At 49.5% G+C, this 25,228-nt stretch overlaps 1 protein-coding gene across 2 annotated transcripts in view; it reads left to right on the plus strand.

Annotated features, from left to right (window-relative positions):
* CUNH1orf226 (chromosome unknown C1orf226 homolog) overlaps positions 1–25,228 on the plus strand; it is a 308,187-nt gene that overhangs the window by 63,605 nt on the left and 219,354 nt on the right. For both annotated transcript variants that reach the window (XM_039245966.1, XM_039245967.1), the window contains exon 2: positions 21,821–21,892. In XM_039245966.1, coding sequence (XP_039101897.1) covers positions 21,821–21,892 — 72 coding nt within the window. The remainder of the gene's footprint in view (positions 1–21,820; positions 21,893–25,228) is intronic.

Below are 25,228 nucleotides of genomic sequence, written 5' to 3' on the forward strand. Positions count from 1 at the left end.
TGTTTTATTTACTTCTGAGAGAGAGAGAGACAGCGTGAGCAGGGGAGGGGCAGAGAGAGAGGGAGACACAGAATCTGAAGCAGGCTCCAGGCTCTGAGCTGTCAGCACAGAGCCCGATGTGGGGCTCGAACCCATGAACTGTGAGATCATGACCTGAGCCGGTTGGGTTGGACGCTTAACTGACTGAGCCACCCAGGCGCCCCTCTTTGTTTTATGTTTTTTTAAATTTTTAATGTGTTTTTAAAATTTTTTTTATTTTTAAGAGAATGCAAGCAAGGTCGTGGGGTGGAGATGCAGAAAGAGAGGGAGACATAGAATCCGAAGTGGGCTCTAGGCTCCGAGCTGTCAGCACAGAGCCTGACATGGGACTCGAACCCATGAGCTGTGAGATCATGACCTGAGCCGAAGTCAGATGCCTAACTGACGGAGCCGCCCAGGCACCCTCTGCTTGTTTTCTAAACCCACTCTTCACCTTGTTTGGTGTCTGCCTCCCATTCTGCTGTCCCCTTAATCAAAACCTGATGCCTTCTCTCTACCACGATTGCTCAACATCTGTCCTGTGCCTTAGCACACGCACCTGTGCGTGCATACACACGCGATTCCATCTCGCTGTTGTGTTCAATTCGCAGGCTGGCATTTCTCCTGGGGTTGCTCAGGCTCCTCTCCATCCGTGAATCCACATACAGAACACCCTCCTTAACTGAAAGTTACGACAGCTGTGGATTGACTTGGAGCGTGTGTGTAAGGTATCGGTATCTGTGATAGAGAGAATGTGTAAGTGTGTAAGAGGGAGTGCAGGAGTGGTCAGTGGGGCCCGCTGTCTGTCCCTCACATCAAATGTCACATGTAACCTGAAGGAATGGAATGCATTGGACAGTTTCTTTGGATACATAATACACTGATTTGTTAAATAACTCCAGCTAATATAACAAACATATTGTGTATTAGTTGCCAGTTATCTCAAAATTTAGCTCCCGAAACAATCATAATGATTTGTGATACCACATAGTTTCTGTGGGTCAAGTTTACAGGAGCAGCTTAGCTGGGGGCCCTTGTTCAAAGTCTCTTAGGAGACTGCAGTCATCTGAAGACTTGATGGGACTTGAGAATCCAGTTCCAAGATGGCGCCCTTGCATGGCTGGCAGACGGGAGCTGGCTGTAGCCTCACGGATCTTCCCATAGAGCTGCTTGGGTGTCTCCATGACATGGCAGTTGGCTTCGCCCAGAGCAGGTGAACAGAGCGGGGTAAAAGCTTTACTATCTTAAAAGCCCAGTTACAGAATTCATACTCTCATTTCTGTAACATCTTACTGGTTCCTCAGATCAGCCTCGTCACACTTGGAGGGAGGTGCACTGGGGTGTGAATACCAGGAAGCAAGTCGTCTGGAGTCTTCTCGGAGGCTGGTGACCTCACGCCCAAGTCTCAGTGGCTTCTATCAGTCAGTATTTCTCACTTCTCACTGCTGGGTTCATACTTCCTTGTGGACCCAGACTCTTTCCAGCTAGTTTACCTTCCCTGAGTGGGAAAGACAGCAAGGGTGCCCTGTGGGAGTCTTTTTTGATAACCAGGTTTGGTGGTGGTGAACATCACTTCCGTTCACATTGTATCGGCCAGAACTCCCCAGATCTTGTTAAGGGGGCTAGGTAATGCCATCAAGCTGTGTGTTTCCAGCAACGCAAGAACACGGATATAGGCCTAGTGGTTTTTGCCACATTTTATCACATCATGTAAACTCGTGAAGGCTCTGTGTCCTTCCAGAAGGAAAATTATCAATGAGTAGACTGGTGCCCTTCACAGCCAGTTAGTGACCCTTCCCACAGTCCCTGAGGGTGTTCTGTGTCCCTACCACCTCTGGGCTGACACATGGGGCAGGGGGGCAGGAAGCCCAAGAAGGGGTGGGAAATGCCTGGAACATTTCCTTTCAATTCAAAGCTCTTCACAGAAGACTTCCCATGTAGTGAGGGGCACCCTGTACTTTGCATAAGTTACCTTATTTTTCATATTAAACCCTTCACTTAGGTAGCCTCCCCATTTGCAGAGGAAGAAATTGAGGCTTGCTCAGTGCCAGGCTGCCTCTGTGCTATTCTGAATTGGAAGCCAATAGCGCTAACGGTCTGGGGATGCTTTATGGCTACAGTCTTGGGCCATGGCATCTGGAGAATGGCTCTGCTTCTCCCTTTGCAGGAGAGAAGTGGTGACTGAAGGCAGCCCTCCAGCTAGAGCGCATTGCTCTGCATCCTGGGAGGAGGCGGGGCTGTAGAAGGGTAGAGTCTGTGCCCCCCCACAGCCCAGCAACACTGGCACTGTGGTTTGGCTCCACCCTACCTTCTCCCTCGGACTGTATCTCCTGCTCCCCATCTTTTTTTTTTTTTTTCTTTAGGTTTCTTTATTAAAAAAATTTTTTTTAATGTTTTTATTTATTTCTGAGAGAGAGAGAGAGAGAGTGTGTGTGAACAGGGGAGGGTCAGAGAGAGAGGGAGACATAGAATCCGAAGCAGGCTCCAGGCTCTGAGCTAGCCGTCAGTGCAGAGCCCGACACGGGGCTCGAACCCACGAACCGTGAGATCATGACCTGAGCTGAAGTGGGACGCTTAACCGACTGAGCCACCCAGGTGCCCGTCCTCACTGTTTTTTCTTAAGTAGGTTTTGTACCCAGTGCAGAGCCCAGTGTGGGGCTTGAACTCACAACCCTGAGATCAAGACGTGAGCTGAGATCAAGAGTCGGATGCTTAACTGAGCCACCCAGGAACCCCTATAATATCATTCCTTGGGGCACTTGGGTGGTTCAGTCAGTTAAGCATCAGACTCTTGGTTGTGGCTCTGCTTGTGATCTCACTGTTGGTGAGTTTGAGTTTGAGCCCGGCATCGGGCTCTGCACTGACAGTATGGAGCCTGCTTGGGATTCTCCCTCTCTGCCCCTTCCTTGCTTGTGCGCGTGCTTTCCCTCCCCCCTCCCCCAAGATAAACATTAGAAAAAAATATCAGTTCTTGCTCTTATAGAGCTTTGTGATTTTCAAAGTCCGTTCACGTTGATCACGTCAGTGAGCCTCTCAGACCCTCTCTTCCCACTAAGGGGTGGGAGGAGCAGGTATCCTTACTCCTGTCGAGGGAGGCTGACGCCCAGAGAGGTTAGTGGACCCTTCTGTTGGGTGGTGGGGCAGCCCATGGCTTTCCTTTGGTTTGGTTTTGTAAATGTGGGAGGAGTGGCCCAAGGCATAAGACTGTGGTGATGGGTGAAGGGTTTACAGTTCTTGGAATTTGTACAGAAATACATACATTGATATTAATGTGGTTATTTTTTATTTTTATTTTTTTAAAAATTTTTTTTTATGTTTTATTTATTTCTAGGAGAGAGAGAGACAGCGTGAGCAGGGGAGGGTCAGAGAGAGAGGGAGTCACAGACCGAAAGAGGCTCCAGGCTCTGAGCTGGCAGCCAGCACAGAGCCCGATGCGGGGCTCGAACCCACAACCGCGAGATCATGACCTAAGCGAAAGTCAGACGCTTAACCAACTAAGCCACCCAGGCGCCCCTTAAATAAAATTTTTAAAATGTTTTTTAAAATTTTTTTTGAGAGAGAGAGTATGAGCAGGGGAGGGGCAGAGAGAGAGGGAGACACAGAATCCGAAGCAGGCTCCAGGGTCTGAGCTGTCAGCACAGAGCCTGAAATGGGGCTTGAGCTTCTGAACCACGAGATCATGACCTGAGCCAAAGTTGGATGCTTAACTGAGCCACCCAGGTGCCCCGATATTAATGTGGTTACTGATTTTTATACTCTCGGGCATTTTACTTTGTTCATTTCACCCCCTCCCCCACCCGTCCATTCCGGGCAGATGACAGAGGAAGAAGCTGGTGTGGCTGGGTCCTACTTTTCAGGGGACTAGATGGGTGGCCTGGGGCCTGGGAGACACCCCAAGGGGCTGATCTTCCTCGTTCTTATTTCGTTCTTCCTTTCCTGTAACTTTCCCAGGAGCTGAGGCGTGCAGAAGGCCCCTCTCTGGGAGAGTCGGTGTGCTTAGCTGGCAAGGCCGATGGCAGTTCTGTTAGCTCAGGAGTGTTTTGCCATCTTGCTGGGCAAACCAGGGTAGAGGGGAGGGGACACTGCGCCCCAGGTGACCAACCAGGACAGGGATTCCCTAGAATGGGGATTTCTCTGATGTGGGATTTCGGGGCTAAAAACCAGGACAGCGCTAGGGGCGCCTGGGGGGCTCAGTCAGTTAAGTGTCTGACTCTGGCTTAGTGACTCATGATCTCATGGCTTGTGAGTTCGAGCCCCGCGTCGGGCTCTGTGCTGACAGCTCGGAGCCTGGAGCCTGCTTTGGATTCTGTCTCTCTCTCTCTAACACTCACCCGCTTGACACACGCACACACACACACACACACACACTCTCTCAAATATAAATAAACATTAAAAAAAGTAAAAACCAGGACATCTCTAAATGGAGATGGATGGTCACCTGGTTTGCCCCCCCCCCCCCCGCCCCTTGCCCCTGCTGTTCGTGCTCCTGGAACCTTGCAGCTCATGATGGGTGAGCATCTGGCGGGAAGGCTCCTTTGTGGATGAGGGTCCTGTCCTCGGTGGCTGCCTCCCCACCCGTGCTGGCTTTTGGTCCCCCCAGCCCACCCCTCCCTCCCCTAGTGTTCTCTTCTCTGAATCTCCCATAACAACAAGGACCCGGTACTGTTGGCAGGGACAGCTTGAACGGCTTTCGTTAGCTCTGTGGTATAGAATGTGCCTCTTTTCTATGTGTCCACAAAAATCTTTGCTTAAAATACCAATTTCTCCTTAAAAATCTTTCAACGGACACATCTGGACACCTGCTGTGCTTTGTTGGCATCAAATGGGAGGCAAACGGTGCGATTTGAAGTTCAGGTTTCAGAACGGGTTTGACAGAGTCTTGTTTTCTAAAGCATTTCTGTGTCCCAGAGAGACCTTTGCCTGCAACCCTTCCTGTCCCTGTCCCGGCCCACTTCCTTTTCCGTAACCTGATTCCTCTTGTATCTGTTCAGGGTGCTCCAGACGGTACCTTCCAAACCCCGTGCTTTGTCAGGATAGAGCGTGGTTATTCCTTATTATTATTATAACCCCCCTCACGATCTCTTCTTCTTGCTCCCTGATCTTTGGCAGATAAAAAGGACTCTGTGACTTGTTCATAAAGGCCTGGAGCTCTGATAGGCTACCATAGGCTCTTCCACAGTCTCATTTAATCCCCTTGATGAGGTTCCATATCCCACGAAGAAGAGGAGATGCAAGGAGGTTGACCAGCTGGCTCCTACTCGTACACCAGTTTTGCTGAGATTGGAACTGCCCAGTCTTCTGATTTAATTCTGTCAGGCTGTTTTTAGAGCATTGACTTGTAGGCCAGGCCACCTGGGTCTCATCTTGACTGTAACTGGGTGACTGAGAGCAAAACACTTGATCACTGGGCACCCGTGTCCCGCCTTGTTGGAGAAAAACAAGAGGTGGGGGTGAAAGCCTTCGGGGATGCCCTCCTGTGTGGAAGCTTCTCTTCCGTCCATGTGTCCTTCTGTCTGGGGAACTGTCCTGCCAGTCCGTGTGTCCTCCTCACTTCTGCTCTCACTGGCTACTCTTCTGGGCTCTTCTTCTTGGTTAGACTTCTAGCTTACCTTCCCAGCTCACTGGCTTTCCGGTGAAAGTTGTCACTGCGACTTCTGATTCCTTAGACTTCCTGCCTCCCTCAGTTACCTGGATTCCCATATCTGAAAAGTCATGGCAAGAGTATTTGCTGTGTGGTGGGTGGTGGTGGTGATTAATTACTCTGCTATGAGGACTGTTGGGCGATCAGCATGGGAAGCTGGGTCATTCGATGCAGGCTGGCAGTCTGGGATTGCCTAGAGGGAGGTGAGAGAATGACATCTTGAAGATGTTTGCTTCCTAGGAAAAGCTACCACGTGTTCACTTGTTTGACGGGCCAGGCTTTGTGTGAGGGATTCAGAAACCGTGTTGGTAACACTGGTGGCCCCTGGTTGTTGCAATCTCGTTAGGGAGGGCCCAGGTAATCTAAGAATCCAAACTCACAACTGATGGATGAATCAAGTATAATGCGGGGAGCTAATCTAAACAGCTGAAAAGACGGAATGACTGAGCACTTTATGTGTGTTATCTCACGGAATCTTTACCCACTTTATGTGGCTCCATAAGGAGGGTGGACTTCGTCCTGTTTTATAGAAGGAGAGGCCGCTGCTGACTTTTTTTTTTTATACAAATAGTTTATTGTCAAGTTGGTTTCCATATAATACCCAGTGCTCATCCCCACAAGTGCCCTCCTCCATGCCCATCTCCCTGCTTCCCCTCGCCCCCACACCCATCAGCCCTCAGTTTGTTCACAGCATTCAAGAGTCTCATGGTTTGCCTCTAGGCTGCCGCTGACTTTAAGGCAGATCTGACTGTAAAGTCCAGGTTCTTTTCTGCTGTACCCTGCTACCTCCCTCACAGTCCAAAATCCCAGCCTCTGTAACTCTGTGCAGAGCCGCCACTTGCCTTGGGGCAGAAAAGATGGGAGTTTCCATGTTGTGGTCCGAAGGGATTAGTGAAAAGGCATCTCCGTGCCCAAACACCCACTCTGCGGTCTGATGCTCTGTGCGGGGAGCTCTGGCCAGGGAATAGCATCTGAGGATCCTGGGTTTCCATGAGATGCTAGCATGGTGGGCTGGTTAATCAGGCCGTTTGCACTGGTGCTGTTCTCTTACGGGTTAGTGTGTCTCATCAGCTCGCTGTGTGTGGCGTGGGGTGGAGGGGCTTGGAACACGGGACGGGGTGGGGTTTGGTGGGGACAAGGGAAGGAGGGCCACCAGTATCAGTGGCCTCCGTTGTACACAGATTAAAGACCAGAACAGCCTTGTGGCCATGCCCAGAGCACAGCGACTCGTGTGTCTGCCTGGAGTTCTCGAGCTTCGGCTGCTCGGGGGTCGGGTGGCATCGGGCTGAACGCGTAGCCTGTGGGGGCAGCTGGCTTTCCCGGGCGCCTCTGGTGTCCCCCCCCCACCCCCGACCCCTTCTCATTTACTTTGTTGTTGCTCACTTTATCCTCGTCCAGACTCCCCCTCCTCACGCCCGAGCCTGCCAGAGGGCACTCACGGTGGTGTTTGGGGAGCTGGTAGCCCCTGAGACCCCTTATTGAGAGTAATGTCTTTGATCTCGAAAGAGGAGAAGAGCTCTGCTATAGACCAGAGAAGGCCCATGGCTGCCGGGTGATGAGAAACAGCTTTACATATTTGAGGACAGAGTAGAGTCTTAATCTTTTTTTTTTTTTTTAAGCTTATTTATTTCTTTTGAGAGAGTGCATGCACGTGAGGGGCAGAGAGAGAGAGCGAGAATCCCAAGTAGGCTCTGCACCATCAGTGCGGAGCTCGAAGTAGGGCCCGAACTCACAAACCGTGAGATCATGACCCGAGCTGAAATCAAGAGTCAGACGCTCCACTGAGCCACTCAGGTGCTGCTGGAGTCTGAGTCTTTTTTTTTTTTAATGTTTTATTTACCTTTGAGAGAGAGAGGAGACAGCATGAGCAGGGGAGGGTCAGAGAAAGAGGGAGACACAGAATCTGAAGCAGGCTTCAGGCTCTGAGCTGTCAGCACAGAGCCCGATGCGGGGCTCAAACCCATAAACTGTGAGATCATGACCTGAGCCGAAGTTGGACCCTCAACCAACTGAGCCACCCAGGCGCCCCTGGAGTCTGAGTCTTTATGGAGACCAATTTTAGCTTGCCATAAAAGGGAGAACTTTCTAGCAGCTGCTGTCTGAGGGAGTGATCTCTTCATCGGGGGTGGTGCTTAAGCACAGGCTGGTTGACAACGTGGCAGGCATTTACAGAAGGGATTAAAATTCCAGGTGTGTGTAATGCTCTGGGAAGTCAGGCAACGTGATCCGTGTTTACTGTCCCTCCCAACCCTGAAATCTACTTCCTTTTCTTAGTCTCACTGTGGCCTGACCTTTTCTTTTTTTCCCTTTTCACTCATACTCTTGAATCTCGAAATTTCTAAGTTGCAAAATGTAGGCTATGTTGTTTTATCTTTTTCCTTGGCATGTCTTTAAAAATCTATCCCTGCCTAGAAGCTGAGTGCTGTTTGCGTTTGGGGATCACTGTTTGCGCCTGGTTCACCCAGACGGTCCCAGAAATGTCACGGTGTTTGGACTCTTTACCTTAGAAGGTTTAGCACGATACAGAAATAATCCATTTTGTGAGCTTCTGTTTCATTTGATTGCACTGGAGAGTAGGAATGTGAAATGAGATTGCTGTACTCTGACAGTGTGGAAAAATGCATAGTCTTTGGGGGAGGGAAATCTATCTTCTAGAACTAGCACTAAAATTCAGTACAGTTAGAGCTCATTTTTTCCCTTGGAGTGCTTGATCTGGTGAATTGAAGCATCTAGATGACAGCCAGCAATGCAGACCAGCTTGGACAAGTGTTCGGGCAGCCAGAGCGGATGTTGAGGGTCATGGCCTTAAAGGGAGCGCTTTAGAAGCTCCCTTGGAGCCCATTTTGGTTATCGTTCTACTTTCTTGTCCACAGCAAATCAAAAGGAGGACAGTTATTTTTCGTGTGTGGGTTTTTAAGATCACAGCTTTACCAAGATAACACAGCGAGTTATATGGTATGTAAATTTGAAGGGGGTACAATTCAGTGGTTTTTTAGAATGATCACATAGCTGCGCATCCACCACCGCCATCCAGTTGCAGACCATTTGTATCCTGCCCAGACGAAAACTATCGTTACTAATCTCCCAATTCCTGGCCACTGCTTAACTACTTTCTGTTTCTATGGAATTGCCTATTCTGGACATTTCCTATTATGGCTTTGGTGACTAGCTGCTTACACTTGGCATAATGCTGAAGTTCACCCACGGTGTAGCATGCTTCCTCACTCCATTCCTTTTTACCAATGAATAATAGTACGTTTTCTTTGCGCATCCATCCATTGATAGATGCTTGGGTTGTTTCCATTTTGGGGCTATCATGCGTAATGTGGCTGTGAGCATTCATGCACAAGTTGTTGTGTGGCCTTACGTCTTCATTTTTTGGGGGGCTGCATACCTAGCCGTGGAATTGGTGGTTCATATGTTAACTCCATATAAGTTTTTGAGGAATGGCCCTGTTTTTTTACAGCATTGTATGAAGATGCTAATTTCTCCGTCTCCTCAGCGCTTGTTATTATCTGTCTCTCCTTAGCCATCCTAGTGGGTATGAAGTGTATCTCATTGTAATTTTGATCGACATTTCCCTGATGGTGAATGATGAGGCATTTTTTTTCATGTGCTTATCGGCCATTGATCTTTTTGGGAGAGGTGTCTCTTCATATCCTTTGCTCCTTCTTTTTGTTATTTTTTAAAACATTTATTTATTTTTGAGAGAGAGTGTGTGTGCTGGAGGAGCAGAGAGAGGGAGACAGAGGATCTGTAGCAGGCTCTGCACTATGAACACAGAGCACATGTGACACGGGGCTCAAACACACAAACCACAAGATCATGACCTGAGCTGAAATCAAGAGTCGGCCACTCAACCAACTAAGCCACCCAAGTGCCCTTCCTTTGCTCATTCTTTACGTGTGTTGTTGGTCTTTTATTGTTGACCTGTAAGAGTTATATTCTGGATGACAGTCCCTTATCAGATATGACTCACAAATATTTTTCCCATTGTATGAGTTGTCCCTTGACTTTCTTGATAGTATCCTTTGAAGCACACGTGTTTTATCTATCTGTCTATTTATGAGAGTGTGAGTGGAGGAGAGGGGCAGAAGGAGAGGAGAATCCCAAGTAGGCTCCATGCTTAGCACAGAGCCCCATGTGGGGTTGATCCCACAACTCTGGGATTGTGACCTGAGCCAACATCAAGATCAAGATACTTAACCCACTGAGCCACCCAAGAACCCTGAAGCAGAAGTGTTCTTAATTTTGATTAAGTCCAATTTATTTTGCTTCTGTTTATCCTAAGAAACCATTGCCTGATCTAAGCTCATAAAGATTTACTAAGATTTTTGTAGTTTTGCCTCTTAGATGTATGATACATTTTGAGTTAATTTTACATAACAGTGTGTGGTAGAAGTCCAAGTTCATCCTTTTGCGTGTGGATATTTAGTTGTCCCAGCACCGCTGTTGAAAAGAACACTTTTCTCCAGTGAATTGTGTTGGCATGCTTGTGAAAAATCAGTTGGCCATAAATTCAAGGATTTATTTCTGGAGTCTCAATTTTACCCCATTGATTTATACGTCCAGCTTTATGCCAGTGCCACACTAGATTGATTATTGTAGTTATCTAAGTTTTGAAATTGGGAGGTCTGAGTCCTACAACTTTCTTTTCCAAGATTGTTTTGGCTATTATGGGTCCCTTGGATTTCCACATGAATTTTGGGATGGATTTGTTAATTTCTGCAGGAAAGACCAGTGGGATTTTGTGATACTGAAATGGTTCCTGGCACAGAGCTCCTTAAAAACCCTTAGAATTTCCAGCATGATAAGAGTGAGCAGAACACCTTTCACTTTTCATAAGAAGCCTCTTTCAACCTTACCTTGAGTTGATGTTAATGAGGTGACTCTTGGTGGGTCCCTAGTGGCTTCAGCATGGGGGCTGCTTGTGAGAGAGGCACCAACCATGTAATTGGAAGGTTGGAACTTTGAACCCTACTTCCTGCTCTTATGGGAAGGGAGAGGGACTGGAGATTGAATTAAGTCTCAATCTCCTAATTATGCATATATAGTGGAACCTCCATAAAACCCCTAAACAGTGGGTTTGGAGAGCTTCTGAGTTGGTGAACACCTTGAAGTGTTGGGTGGTCTGCCCAGAGAGGCTTACTGGAGCTCTGTGTTCCTTCCCACATACCTATGTACCTCTTTATTTGGCTCTTCATTTGCATCCCTTATAATAATTTGGTCATAGTAAGTAAAGGGTTTGCCTGAGTTCTGTGAGCTGATAAAGGCAAATTATGGGACCTGTGAGAGGATCATGGGAATTCCTGAGTTATGGGTGGTTGGTCAGAAGTATGGGAGGCTCAGGATTTTCGACCAGCATCTGAAGTCAGGAGCAGTTTTGTGGGGCTGAGCTCTTAACCTGTTGGGTATGTGCTAATTCCGGGTGGTGAGCGTCAGAATTGAATTGTAGGCCACCCAGTTGGTGTTTGCAGAGAACTAGACAATTACTTGGTATGGAAAACCCACGCATTTGATAGAAGTGCCAGTTTATAAACAAGTTCTAGATTTTAATGGAGATTGAATTGAATTTGTAGATCGGTTGGGGAGCACTTCTATCTTACGTCTTCCAATCCATGAACATGGGAAGCTTCCTGCTGCTTTAGGTCTTTTTGAATTTTGCAGTGATGTTTTATAATCTCCAGGGTACATGTCTTAATGTTCTTTTGTTATATTTATTCATAAGGATTTCTTTGGATGCTATTGTAAATGGAATTGTTTTCTTAATTTCATTTTTAACTCATTCATTGATTCTGATAGTGTGTGTGTAGTCCTTAGGATTGTTTTATATACAAGATCATGTCACCTACGAATAACAATAGCTTGGCTGCTGCTTTTCCAACGTTGATGCTTTTTATTGCTTTTCTTGCCTAATTCCTGGGTAGGACTTCCAGATCCATGCTGAATGGAAGTGATGAGTGCAGACCTCCTTGACACGGTCCTGATCCTAGGGGAAAGACATTCACTCTTTCACCATTTAGTATGATGATAGCTGTGGATTCATTTGTTTGGTTTATCACCCTTTATTAGATGGAAGAAGTTTCTTACCATTCACAGTTGGTTGAATGTTTTCATCAGGAGAGGGTGTTGGATTTTATCAAATACTTCTTGTCTATTGGGTTGATCAAATGGCCTTTGATCTTTATTTTATTAAATGGTATGTTAACTGTCCTGTGTTCAAACAACCTTACATTTTTGGGATAAATCACACTTGGCCACTGTGTATAATCCTTTATATAAGTTGCTGAATTTGTATTGCTAGTACTTTTTTGAAGATTGGGGACAGTTATTGTTAAAGGCAGAGGCATATTTATAGCCCGTTGTTACCATTCTTGCCACTGGCAGTGTAGGAAGCATTAAATTCTAAAATCAGCCTCAAGGACTCAGAAGGCATAATAGTAGTCTGGAGCCATCTTACTGCTGTAGAGCTCATACACTAATGATGTGTATGATGTATATATATTTTGAATCCTGAAGAAATGCATTGAGTTCTCGTTTACAGAATCTCATTTGTTAGGGCAGAGTATAATACATTTTAGGGAGGTTCTATTCAAAATAGAAAAATTGGGTATTTTAATGGGGTACCAGCCCCTGATCTGGAAATTTTACCTGGTTGTGGGGTTTCATTCAGCGATGCTGATAACTGACTGGGTTAACGATTCTGCACCCCTGCTCTTGGTGGGGTGTTGGGGGGGTGCTGTTCCTGGTCACAGCTCATTCAGTGGGGAAGGAAAAGTGGTGGGGTGTTTACCCCAACTGCACTCACCCCCATGAGTCTCTGAGAGCAGTGTGATGGCCATTACTGGTGTGGGCTGTGGGTGTCTGCTGTCCATGCACCCCGGTCACTCTCTCTGCTCCCAGTGTTCACCCCTTCCCTGCTCACTCCTGTTTGACCTGTAGGACCGAATTCTTGATTCCGCCTTCCATTGACTCCATGGCATTTTGGATCACCTTGCTTTGTCCATTCATTAGTCTTTGAGAATCCAAGAGGTGATGATTGTAAAGCTACAAATTCTGTATCTTCAAGGTCTTGCTGGCCCATAAAGCAGGAACGTAATGATACAAAGAATATCCTCTCTTTCATGATGATGCGGAATTTTAGAAACTATGGAACTTTCATCTGCATTATCTAATTTTGATTCTAGGACAATCCTGATGTTGAGGCAGTCCAGATACTAGCCATATTCCAAGGAGGAAACTGAGGCTTGGAGAGGTTAAGTTCTTAGAATTTGGCTGGTAGAGAATGTTGCTGCCCCAAGGCAGATGCCATTGTTCTTTATGTGGAGAATTAGGGGACCGTGGTGGGGGGGTTCCTCTTTTTCCGTCTCCAGAGTCTTTCGATGAATCAGATAGTGAGCCCTTGTGCTTTTACTGCAGAACTTGGTCGATTGGTTTGTTTTTGAGCTCACGGCCTTCCAGGTGCAGGTGAATAGTCACCCTCATCCACCTCTGTGTGAGGTTAATGTAGCGAAGCAGCCCTTAGCGGGCATCGACCCGGGTTCACCCAGATTGCTTATTTCCTGCTGCTGTATCAGGCTGGCGGTGTGGGCTAGGGAGACCCACTTCCGTTCTGATCCTGCCACTGTGATTCGGTTCTCTCTGAGCCTCCGTTTTGCTCTCTGTAAAAATGAAGGTTTGGATCAAATGACCTTTATGGCCACTGAACGCTCTGCCTTCAGTTGCGGTCTGCCTTCCCCGCCGATTTCCTGGTGTTCTTTGTTCATCTCTCCAGCCTTGGTTTACCTGGTTGATTTACAGGTGATGACTTATCATAGCCTTGGTCAGTGTTTTTCTCTTTGCCTCTTTCCCCTTGTCTCCCCCCCGCCCCCAATGGGAGAAGTAACCCATTGGGCAAGTTAGCCTCCCAGATGGGCAGGGCAGAAAGTGCTCCCTGGCTTCTCCCACACCTGCCTCTGCTGTGCGAGCCAGATTGTAATGTGGAGCTCAGGCTTTCAGTCGGGAGCTGACAGTTGAAAGACCAGGTTTTTTTTTTTTTTTTTTTTTTGCCTGACTTCCTGCTTTTTCTCTCCCCTTTGCTAGATCTCTCAGATCCTCGTAATAAAGAGAAATAATCAGGCCAACTCATCTAAGCTTTTGCTAATGGACTAAAAGAACCCAAAGAACCTGTGCTCTCCGCGGGCGTGCTGGCCGGTTCAGTCCTATCCTCTGTCCCTTGCAGAGAGTCGCATGGCATTAGCATAAAGACGAGCCACCACAATTCTTTTGCACCCAGCCCCTTATGTCCAGGAGCAGGAAGGATTCTGCTGTGATCTCCGGCACATTCATCGGCCCCGCTGAGCCCCTGATCAATAGTGACACAGTCCCATCAGATGGCCCTCAAATAGTACTTCCTTTTTTGGATGGGCTGGGAGAGAGGGGAAGAAATATAAATGCCTCTTTCCTCATAGACTACAAATAAATGCAGCTGCATTTCAAGCATCTTGGAAGCTTTTCTGGTGGTGCGAGTGTATAGGGAGAGGAGGGGTGGGGGGTAACCTGCCCCAGGCCCGCCTTGCTGCATCCTAGGGGTGAGGGCACTGGTAAATGTCCACACGGGTCCTTCTGAGTCCCCGCCCCCCACCTCCCCGCACACCTCCGCACCTGGAGAACCCCAGCCAGCCTCAGAACTGGGGGAGGGGGGGCGCACCGCCCCAGGCCACGTTTTCCCTTCCCCTCCCCCAGGGCATCTCGGTGAAGGTCATTGGCTGAGTGCGCGCCCTGGAATCTGGGGCCCTGCCGCCTGCAGTTAATGCTGCTTTGTTCGATGCTAAATGAGGCGAGAACTTTCACCCAGGTCACATTCACAGCCCGGCTCAGCACGCCGCTCAGCTGTGAGCGCCGAGAGCCGTCCGGTCCGAGGCGGGGAGAACTTTCCGGTGGGAACAGCGGCGGGCCGGTGGGCTGCTCGGCCCCAGGGCTGCCACGCGCTGGGGCGGCGGCGCATCGCCCCCCGCATTCGTTCCACAGATGCTCGGGCCTTTCTCTGCCAGACCCTGTTCCGAGGGCTGGGCGCGCGGGGACGCGGGGACAGGGTCCTGGGGCAGGCAGGCCCTGGCCGCGTGAAGGAGGCGCACCTCACAGCTGCAGCCCACGTCCAGTGTCGGGAGGGAAGCCAAAGGGTGATGGGCAAGAGAGCACGCTAGGTGGGTCGTGCCGGCGGACGTGCAGGAAGCGGTGGCCCGGTCCCTGGCCCAGCGCGAGTCACAGGCCTCTCTTCAATTGTTCTTTTGTAACTTCCTTCTAGGACGTGACTCCTAAGGTTCCTTTTGGATTTGAAACCCTCTGTGCTGACAGCTCGGAGCCTGGAGCTGCTTCCCATTCTGTCTCCCTCTCTCTCTGCCCCTCCCCTGCTCATGCTCTGTCACTTGTCTTTCTGTCTCTCAAAAATAAATAAACGTTAAAAAAAAAGAAACCCTCTGCTTCAGTGACCCTGAGTTTTTAGAAAGTAATCAGGACCGGATTGGCTAAGGGACTGGTTCAGATGCGCCCCCCACTGGGCTGCTTGGGGGGGGGGTTGAGGAGGGGACACAGCGTGGCCTGGAAGCGGGTGGGGAGTATGAGAAGGTGGGCAGGGTGACAGAATAGAGGCCAGGCTGGGTTTGGACCTGGAAGGAGCGGCCGGAGGGTCTGGACTGGGAGACAGCACTGGGGAGAGGGAGCCCCTCCCCTGCGATGCGCCCACTGCCTTAGGCCCCATGGTCCTTTTCTGGGACAGAGGCGGCTTCCTCCTGAATCCCACATGGTCTTTGCTGGGGGCTGGGGCTGTTTAAGTGAGTGGTTTCAGGGATCCGGAGAGAGCCGGGAAGGCAGAATCTAGGGGCCTTTACGTGCTGCCCCTTTTTGGGGGCCCTTGTCCTTTGCCCCAGGAAAACGTGGCCCTGTGGCCTTTGACGATGGCCTTGCCTGCCCCGGCCAGGCAGTAGGGTTTTAACAGCCCTGGGCCACGCGATTCTGCTCTGCTCTTCTGAAGAGTGTTGAATTTTGTTCTTCACGATGGCTAATGTGGCTGGTCTTAAACCCTCAATCTGCTGCTCCTGGGACAGACCCCTGTCCCCTTCCCCTGGGCTCCTTGTTTTTTTTTTTTTTTTAATGTTTTTTATTTATTTCTAGGAGAGAGAGAGAGAGAGAGAGACACGGCGTGAGCAGGGGAGGGTCAGAGAGAGAGGGAGTCACAGACTCCGAAACAGGCTCCAGGCTCTGAGCTGGCAGTCAGCACAGAGCCCGATGCGGGGCTCGAACCCACGAACCGCGAGATCATGACCTAAGCGAAAGTCGGACGCCTAACCGACTAAGCCACCCAGGCGCCCCAGCCCCTGGGCTCCTTGTAATCTGCTTTGCAAATGTACAGTGTGGAAGTCATCCCCGGGCATGGGGGGGGGGGGTACGGCTGACACAATTTGGGAGTCTCCCTCCACGACCCCCTTCTGTTGGGGATTTCTGTCCCCCACTGTCCGGTTCCTCTGGCTGTTGCATCTCCGGTGTCCGGACCCCCCAGGCTGTCTGGCTGGGCCTCTGGGCCTGACCTCCAGCCCCGTGGCCCTGTGTTTGCAGTTTGTGCTGCTGGGTGGGAAACGGCACAAACCGAACCTCACCCTGGGCGTTTGCCTTCTCTTAGGGGTGACTCGCTGCTAAGCCCTGCCTCTTCTTGGTCTCTCTCCAGTGCCTCCAAAGCTAATTTTATTATTTCAACCAACAGACTTGATGTTTTAGGGTTCCATAAAAATTGCATGGCAAGAGCAGAGATCCCATATACTCCTACTGCCCCCCCGCCCATATACACACACCGCTTCCCCTGCTAACATCTTGCATCGGTGGTGCGTTTGTTATGACTGAGTCAATTCTGATTCATTATTATTAACTAATGACCCAGTTTATGTTACAGTTCACTCTTTGTACATTCTCTACAAAGGTATTTGCTTTTAATAATCTTTTCCAGGCTTCATATTTATTGCTTGTTGGAGGCCCTGTCCGGTGATAAAGTTCCTCCCACATTATCAGAGGCAGAATCATCTGATAAGTTTATTTTTGACTCCTACATCTTTTCTTTCTTTCTTTCTTTTTTTTCTTTTCTTTTTTTTTTTTTTGGTTGGTCTCTGGAAACAGTTGATCACAACCTTGTAAATAAAGGGATTCCTGAGGAATGTGTTGGCAGAGAGTCTAACAGATTCCACGGGTGGCTGTTAAGTCTTACTGCTTGGAGCGTGTGATTCACGCCCAGGCCCCGGGAGATACCATCACAGTGTAGTTTGTCAGGGCCTCTGGGAGCCGGTCTCTGGAAAGCGGAGGCAGGACGATGAACGTAATTTCATGAGGTATGAATCCAGCACGACGCAATGTTGTCTAGAAGCTTAAAGAAAAATACCCGAAGTCCTGCGATTACCCTCATTTGCAGCGAACTCCTCCTCATCTGGAAGATGAAGCTGCAGATAATGGTGACACATGCCCTCTTATATTTTGAGTGGCACTGCAATTTGAATCTTCCTTCTAGTTTTTTTTTTTCCCTTGGGCTAATGGAAGAGAAGTAGGCCTGGATATTTTAAAACTCCTTTATTCTCCCCTTAAGCTCTGTGGTAGATGTTCTGAATAGAAGCCCTAGGAGATGCCACACCAGCGGGATTCCTGAAAGGCAGGTACAAGTCTTACAGAAGGCCAGGTGACCAAAAATCCACCAACGGAAAGGTGGGATGTCCTTCATCTTTTTTTTTTTTAATTTTTCTATTTGGCATCTACTTTAAAAAAATTATTTATTTTGGCTGGGGGTGGGGGCGGATCAGAGAGAAAGCGAGAGAGAGAATCCCAAGCAGGCTCCATGCTGTAAGTGCAGAGCCTGACGCGAAGCTCGAACCCATGAACCGCGAGATCGTGACCTGAGCTGAGATCAAGAGTCGGATGCTTAATCGACGGAGCCCCCCAGGCGCCCCATGCACTTCATCTCTCCATAAGCCAGGGATTGCGTGTGCTACTCTGAGAGCACCTGCCTTGGGTCCAGTTCAGGTACCTGCACAAAACAGGCAACTTTATAGAATCCCGACAGGGACCGCCCAGGGTGGGGCGGCTGGTGCCTGTGATGTCACAGCACGGGTCAGGATCCAAGTCTCAGTCCTCTCCGTCCCTCCTCACTGTGGTGATCGTCCACGGGGAGTGCACAGGGCGGGTGTGAATATGTTCATTCTTGGGGGATTCCAGTCACGTGGGCGTGGTTAGCCGTGAGGGGGGCGTCCTTACATAGCCACGTGTCGATGTTCTGCAGGAGATCTGGGGGGGATCGCGGGAGTGTTCGCTGTGAGCCGCCCTCCCTGGTGGTTAGCAGAGGGAAGCAGAGGTGAGGCGGAGATCTGCAGGGCCCGTGGAGGTTGGAGGGCTGGAGAGAGAGGGTAGAAGAAAGAGCCTTCTGTGCACAGGGGAGGGCTCTGTGTAGAAGCTCCTTGATGTGGGATGTGTGTGAGGCCCTTCCTGACAACAGAGAGGCAGGTGGTGTGAGGACACTACGCTCTGTGGGCCCTGGGGGCGTGTCGGCCACGCTGAGGGCTTTGATGGTCCCCTTCAGAGTTGGTGCCGCACACGGGGTTGTTAAGCGAGGGAGGGATACGGGCTGGTTTGCATCTGAGCGTGATCTCTGTGACGGCCTGTGGGAGTGGTTTGGAGGGGCCCTGGGGACAGTGGAGAAACCCATGAGGAGACACTGTGGACGAAGAGGAAGGGTTTTGGGGGGTGAGGTAGTGAGTGTGGGAGTGAGTGTGGGAGTAGCTGTAGGTCCTGGTCGCTGACTGGCTGCAGTGGGTCAGGGAGAAGCTCATTCAGGGATGACTCCCAGATCTCAGGCTTGAACAACTGGTAGATGTTCTGGAGGCTGTTGGTCAAGATGAAGAAGCCCAGGCGAGCATGGCGATGGGGCCACAGGGAGGAGGAAGAACACGAGTTTCCCTTCTGGAAATCGTTTCTTTGATTCCCAGGCTTGAAGCCAGCCCGCTTCTGTTGTTCCAGAAGCCTGTGGCACCCAGAGCCCCGCAGCAGAGGCAGATAAAGGGGATGCCCGTGCTGAGCGAGAGCCTGTCATGGTGTGTCAGCCTCTGACTGAAGGCACAAAACAGGCTTTTCCCTGATCCCTGCAGGAGGTGACGGAAGCGAGGACCTTCAGAGGTTGTTAGCTCAGCAGGTGATGGAGTTCAGGCCTGAGGCAACTTTCCAAAGGTGAGTGGGAAGAAATGCGTTGACCACAGACACGATGGCAGCCTTGACCATGGAAGTGGAACAGTTGTAAGGCCCTGCCTCTAGCAGGGGGTCTGGTCTCAGACTGTGTCTTGCACTTTCTCCATCTCAAGATGCTCTGATGGACTGAAGTTCGTTGGGGAGGTGCTGATGCTTCGTGCTTGAGGACAGGCTGTCGCGAGGCCGTACTTGCACATGGTATCACATGGCCGTCTCGTTTTGCCCCGAGGAATGGGCTTTCTGATGTCTCTACTGCTTCCCGGGCATTGTGGTTCTGCTTTTGCCTCACGTCCTCAGTGTGAATATCTAGCTTTTGACTAGATGTGGACCTGAACCCTACCCTGTGTGTCCTTTTCATCTCTTTGACCCTGAGAGACATCTGTAGTGGGGAATTTGACCCTAAGGTGCGTCTCTTGGAGGTGACCTCCTCTGGACGGATTCTCAGAGGGCAGATTTGTGACTTCACGCGACTGGGAAGGAAGGCAGACCAGTGAGTGCATGCGTGGGGTGAATTGAGTGTCAGATGTTAGTGTGGGCCATGACCACGTGGGTGTGAGGCGTGTGTGCCTGTGGCATGTGCAGGGTGTGAGCCTGCGGGCCCTGTACATGTGTGAAGGCGTGTGCTGTGTGCACGGGTGGTGGCTGATGGACTGAAGGAGGCAAGTGGGGACCGGTCCCCTCTGGGCATTCGTATTCACGCTCAGGGTGGATCTCACCAGCAGCATGCCCTCCTGTGTGGCAGGGATCAGCGTGGGAAGCCGGGCCAGGTTCCCCGGCTCGCCTGTAATGAGCAACCTTGCTAGGACTTGAGGTCCTGGCTCTCACGTGATGCCTGAGGGAACAGGCGCTCCTGAAGGTCTGACTGCTCGGAGTTCAGGGCAGGAGCCCCCAGGCGGGCAGAGCATGGGACAGGGAGGGGGGAAGTTGCCCCCTCCCCCCCGGCCCTGCTGGTGGCTCCATGAAGGTTGGCAGTCACGAGCCTGGGTCGTCATTCTGGGCTGTGGGGGTCACGGACACATTGCCTGATGCTGTGGGGTCCCAGCAGAGCTCACAGCGGGGAGAACCACCAACCATATTTAAATCTGACCACTCTTAGATCTCGGGGCCTTAATTTACCTAAGTGAGTTGCCAGATGTTTTATCAACAGGTGCACGGCTCACCTTGCGTCCACGATGTAGCTAGCAGGCCCACGGCTCGCCACGGCTGCTGGGACCATGCTTCAGGGGATTAGCACAAACTGGATCAATCCTAGGGGAAACCTTTTGGTAGTATTCAGCTATCGGAACCTTGCTTCCCGGGGCTAGTCTTCGCTCTAAATTTCAGAAAGAACCTCTATTCCTGTAACCACAGGAACCACATTTCTTACAGGGATGACTACCCTCTTCTTTTAATGCAATCTTTGCTTAGGTAGACATGTAAGTTATTTATGGGCTGGTAATTTCTAGTATATCCCCCAGGCTATTTTATATAATTTGAACGTAAAAAGGAAAGGCATGCCCCAATAGGTCAGTATGGAATGGGATGTTTCATCGTACTGAGGAATGATCTCAAGATACTTCTGTACTTTTGATCTAGCAATCCTGCTTGTAGAAGCCCCGCCTACAGAGCTCCGGAGGAGCTGGGAGGTATGCAGATAAGGACATATGCAGATGAGGACATATGCAGATGAAGACATATGCAGATGAGGACGTATGCAGATGAGGATGTATGTAGATGAGGCCGTAGCAGAAGCAATGTGGTTTGTAGTGATGTTCGATGGGTAGGTGGTCAGCACACGTGTCGTGATGGACTTGTATGCATTGGCAGAGAAAAATGTTCAGGTTGTATTTAATGTTAAGAAGTAGGGGCGCCTGGGTGGCTCAGTCAGTTGAGGATCCAACTCTTCACTCAGGTCATGATCTCACAGTTTGTGAGTTCGAGCCCCGCATCAGGCTCTGTGCTGATAGCTCGGAACCTACTTCAGATTCTCTCTCTCTCTGCCCCTCCACTGCTTGCCCTCTGTCTCTCATTCAAATAAAAATAAAGTTGTAAAAAAAAAACAAAAAAATTAGTAGAATTGTGTGGGGAGTGAACCTTTTTACGTAAAATAAATTCCTTTCTGTCTATGAATATATGTGCCCGTCAGCAAACAAAAAGAGTATGTCAAACTATCGACGGGCAGTGGGGCCGGGGGGGCGGGGGGGCTTTATTCTTTTACTCAGCATATTTCTGCATTATTAGAATAGTGTACTGTTAGGACGAATCCATATATTAAACAGTAACCTGAATGCCATTTTATGTTTTCAAAAGTTTTAGAAGATTAATTTTTTTTTAGAAGATTAAAATTTTAAATAAAATAGAATTAGTGTGTTCTTTTCCTCCGGTTAGGAACTTAGTTAAGCGCGTTATAGCGCTAGAATAGTCTTCTAGCGCCTCTATAACATCGTAGGGCTAACTCAATGAAGTACTATGAATTGAAAAAAGCACATATTCCTTTTTTTGAAGGGGGGAGGGGATGCTTTAATATAAGCAAAACATTATTTTTGTAAGAAATTTTATATCTTTTCTCCTTTGATCATAAAGATCAGATCAAAAATGGGATCCCATTTTACAGATGAGGAGATTGAGACAAAGGCAAAGACATTCATCCCACCCAGGTCTTTCTGATTCAGGAACCTGCTTGAATGCCGTGCTTGGCCGCATTTCTGATCAAGAGCAGGATGGAAAAGGAAGCAATGGCTTCTTGTTTCGTTGATTTTTATGAAGTTGGAAGTGGCCCCCAAACAAGACACCCCAATTGGCTCTTGGTTTCCTCCTCCGCAAAATGGGGAGCTTACCTGGATATCCTTCCCTCTGCTGACATCCTGTGACCAGGGTCCCTGGAGTCCCTCGAGTCCCTCTTCTCAATGAGTGCTTGCTTCCTCCCCGCAGTACGTCGGAAGCCTGGATGTGCCGAGGCCCAACAGCAGAGTGGAGATCGTGGCTGCCATGCGCCGGATACGGGTGAGTGGCCAGAGGCAGGGCGGGGTGGGGTCAGCGCTCCCGCAGCTTAGCTGGTGCCCTTTTCGAGGTGCCGGGGGTGCCCCGGTGGATGGCCGCACCCACCACAAACCACAGACCCCTCTCTCTGCACTCTCCGGGGAGCTGTTCTGAGTCAGGTGCTTCTTCTGGATTAAAGGCCAAGGATGGAATTGATGTGATGGCTGGAGGGGCACTCTTCCCCTCTCCCCTTCTGTTGCTCCTGAAATTGAGATCCACGTGCCCTGGAGGGTGTGTGGGGTCCACTGGGCAGTGAGACAGAATGTTGACGTATCTTTTAAATTCAGATTTGAGGGGAAATGTTTGATAATTAGCTGTTAATTCACTCAACATTAGAAAAGTAAAGCAATTTATTGTGGTACATAAGAAGACTGAGTTGAAGTTTTAAGAACAAATGTGGGATTTCAGCAAAATTTCCTTCATTAGTTGCTTTGGGCTCTGAAAGAGTGTGTGTATTCCTTTCTGGCATTTTGGGTGCCTTCTAGCAGAGTCTGGAAGACATTCCAGCCCCTTGCTTTCCGACTCTGGCACACAGAGCAGAGACTGAACGAAAACAAAGTTGCCTTCCGATCACTGTGAAGGAATTTGTCCCTGTGCTCTGCTCTGAAATAGAAACTACTTGAAATTTGTACATTTCGAAGGCAGGTTTGTGATTGGTCAGATGGCATCGCATCGCTTTTTGGAGAGAATGGGGTTTGGAGGTGGTTAGATTGGTCATCCTGGTACAGCCGGCTTGGGCTCTTTGTCTGCAGGAGAATCTACCACCTAAATGGAAAACACATAGCAGATGTTGGGAGCTCCAGTTGGCTGTTCACCAACTTGACATCCAGCTAGTTCATCTCCTCGGCAGAAACCTCAGGTCAGGGACAGCAGTTTTGGGAAGAAAATTAGCATGTTTGTCCCTGTTTCTCTGAGCAGTTCGTTAGCTTATTAAAATAACTTTTTTAGGGCGCCTGGATGGCTCAGTCAGTTAAGTGGCTGACCCGTGACTTTGGCTCAGGTCGTGATCTCACGGTTCATGAGTCTGAGCCCTGCACTGAGCTTCCAGAACAGAGCCCGCTTGTGATTCTTTCTCTCTCTCTGCTCTTCCCCTGCTTGCATGCGCTCTCTCAAAATAAATAAAATGTTAAAAAAAAATTAAAAAAACAAACCTTTTTGACTGCCTTGATCTTTCCAGTCCTTCAGCACCTTTTATTAAGTTGTATTTGCTGAAACCATCAAAAAGAACAGAGCTGTTTCTCATGTATGTGGGAAGGAGTTGCTTCAAAGCACGTTCACGTGGGCTCATTTAATGTCCACAGTAAGCTGTGGAGGGGGTTCTTGTCACCCTCGTTTTTTTAGATTAAACCAAAGCTCAGAGAGAGGGGTCGTGAGGAGTCCCAGGGTCTAGGAAGTGGTGGGCGTGTGGCTCAAGTGTAGTTCTCCACTCGGTCTCGAGGGATGGTGTGAGATTTTCCTGTCTGTGACTTCAGACTTGGCATTCAGCATATGCCCAGGTCTTCCCTCTACTTTCCTCATCTTCCCACTCAGATAGAAAGCACGGGGGCCTTGGTTGGGGGGTGTCTGGGGGAGGGGTTCCCTGTGCCGAGATGGTTGGTGAGCCAAGGGTTAGGATGTGGAACTTCCCTAGAGAAGGGAGTCCTTGGCAGAAACACTGCTTTGTAGAAGGAACAGGATGTACCTCTACAGAAGGCATCACCTCAAAGTGGCAGAGGCCCGGGGTGTCCGGTGGGACTGGCCATGCGCTGGGGGTTGGAGGGGCCCCTTTCTCCTCTGTCCTTATCACCCATGAGCCCGCGTGGCCTTGTGCCAGGAGGTCCCTTCCCTGAGGACCTGCTTCTAGTGCTTAATGAGCAGGCAGCTCATTAAATCAGAGGGAGACATACATTGGCCAGAAGGCTGTTTGGTCTGGCTGGCCAGTCACTTGTTTAGACTGGCCGCCATGACAGCAAGCGCCATGGATGTGTGTTTTACCCCGAAACCCCCAATTCACGGCTAGGTCCAGGCTGCTATTTTCTGCTCTCTCTTTCAAAAGCTGGTTGTAATTACAGTTGTTAGGGACTGAGGCACCGGGTTTCTGTGTAAACGGCTGTTCCTGACTTTCTCTCTATGTGGAATGGTGCCAGGCCGACGCCGGGCAGCAGACCTGGGGGTTTGGGTTGCTGGATGCTCTTGTGGACCCAGAGACGCGGGCCTCCCAGCCTGGCCGGTGCAGGGTGCTGGCCCCAGAGAAGAGGTTATGAGAAGGGTCACAGTGGCTCACACCTGGGTGCCTGGTCAAGCCCTTGACCCGCCAGTCTCCCAGATCTCTCTGGAGCTCTGCACGGACCGGGGGGTGGGGCGTCGGAGAGAACGACCGGCCCGAGGGTGGCCAGATGCACCTTCAGAGCGGGGCCACAGCAGGTGTACAGACCTCCGCCCCTTCCTCAGCCCCACACGGGGGTGTCGACTCCGTGCTGAGTGTTTGGATTTAATTGATGGGACCTGTGTTCTTCCCTCTCTCTGCTGCTGCTTTATCTTGCCACACAGATTTCCTTTCAAAACTTATGTCACATATTTTTGGTTTTCTTTTGTAATGTGCTTTCAAGATTTTTTAAAATAATGGTTAATGGGATGCCTGGGGGGCTCAGTTGGCTAAGCGTCTGACTTCGGCACAGGTCATGATCTCACGGTTTGTGGGTTCGAGCCCTGTGTCGGGCTCTGTGCTGACAGCTAGCTCAGAGCCTGGAGCCTATTTCAGATTCTGTATCTCCTTCTCTTTCTGACCTTCCCCTGCTCACGCTGTCTCTATTTCTCTCTCAAAAATAAATAAAACATAAAAAAATAAAATAATGGTTAAAAAACATTAAATGTGACCATTAAAAATTTTTTTTTAAAAATTTAATTTTTTGAGAGACAGAGAGAGAGAGCGCAAGCAGGGGAGGGGCAGTAAGAGGGAGACAGAATCTGAAGCAGGCTCCAGGATCTGAGCTGTCAGCATAGAGCTCGATGCGGGGCTCCAACCCACAAACCGAGATCATGACATGAGCCGAAGTCAGATGCTTAACCGACTGAGCCACCCAGGCATCCCTTAAATGTGACTGTTTTTAAGTGTTATCCACATTGTGTTACAAATCTAAAACTTCTTCATCTTGCAAAACAAACACTGTATTAAACGCTAATTCTTCTCTCTCCCCACAGCTCTTGGCAACCACCTATTTTTCTTTAAAATGTTTTTTGAATGTTTATTTTGGGAGAGAGAGAGAGAGTGCGTGCGTGTAAGCATGAGGGGGAGAGGCTGAGAAAGGGGGAGACCCAGAA

The sequence above is a fragment of the Hyaena hyaena genome, unplaced genomic scaffold (genome assembly GCF_003009895.1).
Source record: "Hyaena hyaena isolate Hyena2069 unplaced genomic scaffold, ASM300989v1 scaffold_275, whole genome shotgun sequence".
In the NCBI taxonomy this organism is placed as follows: domain Eukaryota; kingdom Metazoa; phylum Chordata; class Mammalia; order Carnivora; family Hyaenidae; genus Hyaena; species Hyaena hyaena.